Source organism: Caloenas nicobarica, chromosome 15 (assembly GCF_036013445.1).
Source record: "Caloenas nicobarica isolate bCalNic1 chromosome 15, bCalNic1.hap1, whole genome shotgun sequence".
In the NCBI taxonomy this organism is placed as follows: domain Eukaryota; kingdom Metazoa; phylum Chordata; class Aves; order Columbiformes; family Columbidae; genus Caloenas; species Caloenas nicobarica.
Window position 1 is genome coordinate 11,023,801 of NC_088259.1, and position 9,111 is coordinate 11,032,911.

Genomic DNA, 9,111 nt, shown 5'->3' on the forward strand with positions numbered 1-9,111 from the left:
CTAGGCTGCCTGTTCCCCTTTTATATATTTAGGAATTTGCTTGGCAAAGAGATACCTGGAAGGTTTTATAAAAGGAGATTTACTGCACGGGGTTCAGCATCTGGGGAGATGTAAATCCACGAGCTGGGTGTAAATCACAGGGGGAGCGGGCGGGCAGGGAGAGGCTGCGAGCAATGCCACCAAACCAGGGCATGTCCCCTGGCTCAGCTGTCACTCCAGTGCCTCTCTGATTTACTGATACTGAATACGCTTTTTGCTCTGTGTGTGGCTTTATAGTTTAGAGGTATTCCCAGCTTTTCCATGAGCACTTTGTATAAAGAAGATACTTTTCCAACCCCTGTCAGATACTGAAGACTTTGTGAAAGTTTACATTTTTTCCTTTTTTATTTTTTCCATTAGGAAAACCTCATCTCTAATTCTGTCTTCAGCTGACAATTGTCTCTAGTCCCTGAGAACTTAAAAGCTTCAAAGATACCTCATTGAACTTTCTCTCTCAAAAAAAGTTCAGTCAAAAAGACCTTATTCTTTCTATTTTTTTTTCCCCCTAGGAGAAGAAGAACGTCCATGAAGTTGTGCCTGGCAGTGCACTCTCTGCACTAAGAATTATTGAAGTGAAAAAGCCATGGGAGACGAGAAGCAAATCTCACATGCTCGAGCCACCTGTGGGTGACCGGCTCCTCCAGGCACACTTCTCCAAAGGCCAAGGACAAGAATAGTGCTCTTGGGGAGATACAGCCCCATCCCACAGCATCCTCTGCCTGGCAGGAGCAGGGGTGCTGGCTCCTGGTACCTCAGGGAGGGAGGAGGAGGATGGGCCTCCAGGCACAGATGCTTTGGGTATAAGGATATAAAATTGTCTCAGTGCTATTTCCCTCCCATCCATGGAAAACTTAATGACTGATGCAGGAAAATACTGGGAATGAACCAGTAGATCAGAAATTTCTGCTACCCAGACAGGGTTAGTACTCCATCACCATCATCTTTTCTAAGCCAGCCCCAAGCACGTGTTTCCTGAATAACTCATCAGCTCAACTGATTTATCATCAGCTTTTCTTTTTAATCCCACACCCAAGATGCTTTGAAATTGGATAGAAAAAAGGCATCCATGGGAAGCAAAACGTGGGGGCTGATGTTATTGGAGCATGATGAGTTACCTGGCCTTCTCCCCTGAGAGTTTTATTTAAAGGAAGAAAAAAAATCCTTCTCAAGTGATCACACCCTCCCACAAAATCGCAGAACGGAGCTATTGAGCCCACCCTGGGCAGCGGACACCGCGGGTGCTTGGTGTCAGTAACCAGGTGGAGGAGCAGCGTGTGGCCCCGTGTCGCGCTGAGGTCCCTTTCCATGGCGGGGCTCACGCAAGAGCGGTTGTTCTGTCCCTTGTCCTCCTAGGCATGTCCTGCCACTCTTTAGGTGGCTGCCCATCCCGGAAGCCTCGGGCAGGACACAGAAGCGTTTCCAAACGTCAGGAGGAGAAAGTGCCATCTGTGAGTCTCAGGCAGATGCTGCACAGAGATGATGGGAAAAGCCTTTAAGGGGAAGGAGGGGGGAGGCAGGGAGAAGACAATTAAATAGCTGTTTTAAATGATCTGGAAGAAGATTAAAGACAGCTGCAGGATTTTTTTTTTTTGTCTCTGGGAAGAGGAACCACTATTACCTTCATCTTTTCTGCCTGTACAAACTGCTGTTAAGAGGAAAAACTAAGAGCTAAATTGATCAGCCACATTTCCTTGTCCTTCTATTACCCCTCCAGCTGACATCTCGGGAAGGGGGAGGGTAAAAGAAATCAAGTGAATTAAAATCTATGGGGGCAGGGGGGGAAGAAGAAATTATGTAAGAACTGACAAAACACAGCAGGCCAAGTGGTTATGTAAAGCAATGAACACAAGAGCCTATTTAATTTAGATCTAGCTGCAAGACGGACCACAGTGTAAACGGGCTGGGATTAGGCAAACTGGGCTGCCATGAATATGCTGAATTAAAGCCCTGAGTTCCTTGTGTAGCATGTGGAAAAAAGGCAGGTTTTTAGGGATGCTCACACCATCGCAGACGGGCATCCTCACAGGGGTGGGGGTCTCTCTCCATCACTGTGGAGGTAGATCCAGGCACATTTAAGCATCAATATCTCCATTTTCTTGCTTACCCAATGGGCTGGCAGCACCATGACCAGATGGGACACAGTCCTGTCACAAAGGTGGCAATTTATTGTGCTGCAGGAGAGGTTAGTGGTACCCAGGCATGGGCTTCTCTGGTGGGCAGAGATCCTGTGTGTGTGTGTAGCCAAAATAGTTTTATCAGCCAGGCCCAACGGGTGGGATTATCAGAGCACAGAGCTGTAGTGAGTGATTTAAAACAGTACTGCTATTAAAAGCCATAGCAAGAATTTGGCTGTGACCTGAGGAAAAGAAACCAACTTCAATTCCTCTAGTCAACACCAGGATAAACGCAGGATTCCTGAACTGAAGCCATTGACTAATCCTGGATATGATTTGCCAGCAAACCTGCAGAAAACTCAGCCATTTGGTTTTATGGGTTGCTGTTTTCATGTACTATGGAGAGATGCTTTTCATGTTTATTCACATGGCACCACAGATCTGCTGTCAGGCAGAGCTCTGCCTTCCACAGCACCGAGCGGGTGCCGTCAGGACAGAAAGCTCATCGCACCAGCCCACCGAGGTTCTCCTCACCGGAGGAAAGCGTAAGGGACTGTTTGCGACATCGTGCATGGAATTAATAACTTTGTGGGACTCTCAGACAAATGGAAATTGAATAGACGTCCTTGGAAAAGTGTGTAGAGTTTGTGGTAATGGATGCCGAGAGGCCAGACCGCACCTCGTGTCTCCCAGATCCAACGCCCGGTACTTCCTTCCCGTCCCCTTCAGACCTGAGGCTCTTTGGCACATTCTCTTGAAAGCTCTGCAAGAAGTGTACGAAGAAATAAAGCAGAGAACCTCCTAAGGCAAGCAGTTCTTTCATGTGAAGAGTTATTTACTCAACAAATCATCTGAACTATGAGCAGATTTCATAAAACACGATAAACAAGGGATCTGGAGGGGTAGGTGAGGTGCAGCCATGCCCGGGTGGGCTGGTGCAAAGCAGAACTGCCACAAAACAGCTCAACACCCAAACACAGAGCTCCAGAGAAGTTCTCAATGTGCTTCCAAAAAAGCTGCCCTATCAAATAAACAACTTGGAGCTGATGGAGCTGTGATGGTTTCCGGAGGCGCAGGGCCTGCTGCCATGTGTTTTAATAAATGGGTTCACAACATCTGCCCGTGCAAATAAAACAAGAGCCTGTGTCAGACTCTACCCAGGCACTTGCCATAACTTAGGGGACATTTTGCAGCAGAGCCACCCAAATGCAGACCATGCCGTGCCGGTGAGACAACACATTGCTCTCTCCTCCGTGACCCAGTCTGCCCTTACACATGTTCCCAGTCCAGGCTCAGTTAAAATCCTGGGATTTTAGGTCAAGGAGCTGCCTGTCTCTATGTGTTGGAACTGATGGTGCACCAGCATTGTCGGTATTTCTTTCAACTTCCCCTCTTTCCCCAGTTCCACTAAAGACCTCTTCGGAAAAAAGCTTCGAAGGTAATAAAGGTAGCAGCAATAAAGGAAAAACAATTTGCACAACCACCTGTCCATTAAAATTCAGACCTTTTTTAAAAATGGGGCTGAGAGTGTACGATGCTGATGGCATGCAAAGCTGCATGTGGTGGGATGGGACACTCAGCCGGCTCCTGTTTTGGGGTAGCTGACCCCCAAGTCAACAGCAGGGCTGGGAGTAGCCAAAGCCACAGGTACCAACTCACCAGTGAACAGGGAAACATCTCATTGTGCCTCAGAACTCTCATATCTGTTATTGCCACAAGGAGTAACTTTTAAAACCTCCTCCAGCTGAAGTGGCATGTAAACATGAATTAATTTGTATGGGGATGGCTTTACGAGGTGTTTAATTTATGTGGAAAAAACTCTGAAATTGACTGTGATGTGTTTTAGAGGATGTCTGCCAGTTAAAGTGTTAACTAGACGTAAATAATGTGGCCGTAATGGATTATACATTAAAATTATTCCTGTTACCAGATCCCATGCTGATGCCAATATTCAAACCAGATGTCCCTGACTGACAGAAGTAACAGGCGAGCTGAGCAATGAAGAATATATAATAAACCAGATTCACAGGCTGATTTAAGCAGCTGCAGGGTTAGAGATAAACCAAGCTGGGAAACAGTACTTTGTAAAGAATTAAGTACCAGAGGCCACACAGAGCTCACATCTCAATGGCACAAGGTGAGAAGGGCAGTGGCCAGCCATGTGGATTGTGGTGACACATGGTGACGCCCTGCAGAACATCTCACTTACTGCTCTTCCTGCTTATCAGTGTGCTCTGTGCTGAGCAATCTGTAATTACTAGAAGAATATCAGTAATTAGTTCTTACAGTTGTTGTGGAGCTTAAGTGGTACATGTTAAGTAACATGAGCAAGAGTCAAATATGCCGAGTGTTGTTTGAATAGTTACTTTTTTTTCTTCTTATAAGGAAACCTGGTTGTTCACACAGTCTGGTTTCACTCAGGAATGCCAGTTAAAACAAATATTCAAAGTAAATACAGAGGAACTTTTTCAAAAGCAGAGATGTTAGATTAATACACTCAAGTATTCATCCCGGGAAGCTTGTTCCAGTCCAGGGGGGAATGTTCTCCTGCCATGATTCCAGCAGAACCACAGCTCACACTGGGCTCTGAGGCTATAAATGGTTACAATTGCTCTGTTCTGGGACTGGCTTTCAGTCAGTCAACAAAAAAACCTCTTGGAGAACTAATGGCTTCCAGAAAAAATCCCAATTTGCTTTAGACTGTGCGCCAAACAGGAAGAGGAGTGAAATATGTTTTGTGATTTATTACAAGTGATTTGCCAGCTTGAGCAAGTGCATTATTGCTCTGCTTAATTTAAAGACACAAAATGAACGCAGAGATGCAAAGACCTGCTCAAAAGAAGCGAAAGACCAAGGCTCCAGATTTCTGACCTTTGCGTGTCACTCTCCACATTACCACTGCCCTTTCTTTCACAGGTCTTCCATTATTTGTCTTTTTTTAAACCTCTGCACAGCTTACGATGTGAGAACGCCCGCTCACACGCTGTGCGGTGGTTTCACTAATGCACTTACAACCCGACTTGCAGCTGCTTTGCTTATTCACCCTGAGCCTTCCCCAGCCCAGGGCCCCGCATCACATCATGCGCCGCTTCCCTCTGCTCGCAGGAATGGGGAGAAGCTGGAACAACCTTCCTATCTTAGCAAATCTACTTCTGTAGCCATATCCCCTGAGAAGGAACAGTACAGTAGTGGGTCTGTGGTTTTGCCTTTTTTTTTTCCCCTCCTTTCTTTCCTCCAACAACTGCCTCTTCCTTTTTACTTTTAAATTAATTCACAAATAAAATAAAATACATGAGGAAAAGCCCACAGGTGAACTTCACATACTGTGTATTCATGCCTTCCTACTTCTTACTTGGGTAACAGGGTAAGGTATAGCCTGAATAATAGCAAGACTACAAAATACATCGAGAATTGTTTAAAACATAATCTCCAAAGACATGGCTAGGAAATAATCCTCTGGTTTTAGCTCTATCACGGCAACAATGAGCATCAGTTTAGTCCTAAGAGGAAGATGACTGGAAATAATGTATTTCAGCCACATTGTTCTCAACTCGGATGGCTCACACCTCCTTAGAGAGTACAGAATTTAGGTTAAGTACGCTGGGATGCCACTGACAAAACCTGCAAAGCCTCTACAGGTGAAATACGGCCCCCACCATCTCAAGAGGAAAGTTCGGTATCGGCCTCTTGAGATGGTGGGGGCTGTATTTCTCCATCAAGACAAAATACAGAGGGAATCCAGTGCTTCTGTGTGGGGTGGATTTTTGTTTACTGGAGCAGTCCAGGGGGAAACTTAGAGAAACATGTCTAAACATCTGCAGGATCTGGGCTTAAATCAAACTGCACATACCCTCACCCTCTTCTAGTGAAAGAAATTATTGTGATTAACTGTGGGAACATCTCAAAGGCTTTACTACAAAGGCTTTACTAAACTGTAGTTGGCCACTGATTAAACCCACCTGAAATTCATGTTCCAAATAAAAGATTGAGAAGCTATCACATGTGAACCTGGCAGCAAAGGGAGTGTGGAGAGTGGTGTCTTGCTCTTTCTGTCTCTCCTTCCATGTCTCTTGCATTTTTCAAGCCTAATGCTCCAGTAAACAGATGCCTCAAACCCTCAGAGCACTGGAGCACAGCAAGTGTTGATGCTGAAATCCTTTCCACGCATGGGTGTGTTAGATTAAGCAGTGTGTGGAGACCAGCAAAGCCTTTTGGAAGTCAGAAGGGGTTTGCTAGTTAAACCAGCTATGATTTCCCCAAAACAGCAAAAATACCAGCCTTTGGCTTTGAAGATGCAGTTTCTTTTTGGATACCTATACTGCACCTTGTTCCCCAAACTTTCTGATATGAGGACTTGTCACTGCACAGAGGAAATGGGCTCTGGACCAAGCAAAGTAACAGGGAGAGGAGGAGAGATGGCTTTATTTCCTTTGATCTTGCTGGCCCCTTTCCAGCAGAAGGAAGGAGACACAGAAGATGCAGAGAAAGGGTGGAGATTTGTGGGTTTTCTGGCCACGAACTGTCACATTTGGGGAGGACTCGAGCATCCCCAGCCCGAGATGGCTGCACACGGAGGGACAGCCCCGGCTCCGGGCACCGGGGCGGGGGGGGCTCCGGGGGAGCTACACCGGCCCTGGGCCGGGTTAACGGCTGGGCAGGATTTACCGCGGTGCAGGGTCTCAGCCCGGCAGGAGGGGGTGCGCGGTGGGGCACAGCAAGCGGAGCCCAGAACCCCCCTCAAGTCTCGCACCCCGGGCCGGTCCGCCCCATTAGGGCTGCCCGGAACACCCCCCTTCCCCAGCCGCTTCCCTCCTCGCAACCTCCCTCTCCTGCTCGCCTGTCTCCGCCAAGTCTGACCATCCGAGCCCGGGGAAGGAGGCAGGTGCCCGGTCCCGGTTGCGCCGGGAGCCGCGGCCGCCGGGATCCTCACCTGGATGACCGTCTTCAGCGTGGAGGCGTCCACGATGGTGGTACAGATGAGGGAGTCGGGATCCTGGTCCTTGCCGTAGATCTCCCCCATGGTGAAGATCATGGGGATGGCGAGGAGGAAGGAGGCGATCCAGATGCAGCTGATGAACTTCTTGGTGCGGCTGCGGGACATGATGCTCTTGGCTTTGAAGGGGTGGCAGATGGCCATGTAGCGCTCCACGCTGAGGCTGGCGATGTTGAGCGCCGTGGCGTAGGTGCAAGCGTCCCGGAGGAAGTAGTAGCCCTTGCAGACAGCCCCCCCGAAAGCCCAGGGGTGATGGACCCAGATGAAGTTGTAGAGCTCGATGGGCATGCAGAGGAGGAAGATGAGGAGGTCGGAGAAGGCGAGGCTGGCCAGGTGGTAGTGCACGGTGCTTTGCAGGTTCTGCAGCGACTTCTTGCGCACCAGCGTGTATGCCGTGATGGAGTTACCCACGGTGCCCACCAAGAAAAGAGCCAAGTAGATGACGGTCACCATCACTTTGGAGTAGATGTCGGTGTTGACGTCCAGGTCCTCCTCGTCGGGCGCTTTGGGGAGCAGGTCGGAGCGGTTGGAGGCGTTGGCATAGCCGGCGGGGTGGAGGTGGGGGGGCCCGCCCGGCACGGCCGGGGCCGTGGCGTTCAGGTGCATTCCCGGGGCCGCAGCACCGCTCGGACCCGACGTGCCGCTGCCCGCGGCGGGGAAACTTGGCTCGTTTTAATGCGGCGGGGAGGAGGCGCCTGCGGCTCCCGGGCTGCCGAGCGTGTGCGTGTGAGACACACACACACACACACACACTCACACACACAGAGAACCACCCCCCTCCCCGGCGGAGCAGCCTCGGCTGTGAGCAGCCCGCAGCTCCAGCTCCCTCCTCCCTGCAGCTTCCCGGAGCCCAGATGTGTCCTGGTAGGGCAGGAGCCTCCCTGCGCGCACACCCACCCCGGGAGTCCCCGCACCGCCGGTGACCGCGCACCCCACGCCGGCCCCAGCTCTGCCTTCCCCCGGCACCCCCTTCCACTCTCCCCGTCGCCGAAATGGGGTTTTGCGGCCCCACTCCGGTGCTTAAACCGGAGCCGGGGTGTGTGTGGAGGGAGGGAGCACGGTCCGGGCTGTGCTGCTGAGCTCCCTCCCCGCTGAGACCCCCCACCACTCGCCTTCTCCAAACCTTGCGAAGTCAGACACAGGCACAGCTCTAAGCTGAGGGCTGGGGGGGCTGGTGAGAGGGTCCGAGCATTACCACCCCCCCACCTTCCTCCCTCCTCTGGGGAGAGGGGAGGCACCAGGGATGTTCCATCACCCTTGGACATCCATGTGTCCCCAAATACCCACCCACCTGCTGCTACTAGGAGAAATGCATTTAAAGGGGAGGGAAAACACCTAAAATACCTCCTCCTGCCCTGATCTGCCTGGGGCACCCTCAGCACCACGGCACAGCAGTGACAGCAGCAAGCTGCTTTGGTTTTGTCCCCATCAGTGACTTTTATCCACATGTTTGGGGATGTGGGGTCCTCTCTGAGCTGCCCTGTTGCAGGACCAGGGGCTGTGGGGGTGCCGCAGTGATGCTGAGGGTGACAAGGGGATCCCCTACATGAAAGGACCCCCTGAGGATGAGCGGTCTCTGACGGGGTTGCCCTCTCGGGGTGCTGAGCCAGCCAAGCCACTCTGTAAAACTCCAGCGAGCTCTTTGTCCACTCAGTTGTCTTCACGATAAAATCTTTACAAATGCGTAGAGGAGATGTAGGAAAATCCCATTTAGGGAATCACTGATTTATCCAAAGATAGCTGTAATTTGTCCCATCCATTAACAGGTGTTGGGCACCTGGTTCCTACCAGCCAGTGGGCCCTGTGTTCACCGAGGTCCTGCAGACTGCTTACCTGTTTGATGCAAGAAGATGTGGAATCCTGCAATCAGTCAAATCATCTCTGTATGCAAACAGTGAACTTGCCACAGCCATCTGCCGAGACTCAATGTTCTCCCCAAACTTTCCTCCTCTTAAATCCATCCAA

The 9,111-nt window shown here is 50.2% G+C and overlaps 1 protein-coding gene across 1 annotated transcript in view; it reads right to left on the reverse strand.

Moving 5' to 3' along the window:
• NTSR1 (neurotensin receptor 1) overlaps positions 1 to 7,803 on the reverse strand; it is a 53,065-nt gene extending 45,262 nt beyond the window's left edge. The window contains exon 1 of the mRNA XM_065645678.1: positions 7,084 to 7,803. Coding sequence (XP_065501750.1) covers positions 7,084 to 7,752 — 669 coding nt within the window. The 5' untranslated portion in view covers positions 7,753 to 7,803. The remainder of the gene's footprint in view (positions 1 to 7,083) is intronic.
• Between the last annotated feature and the right edge of the window lie 1,308 nt (positions 7,804 to 9,111).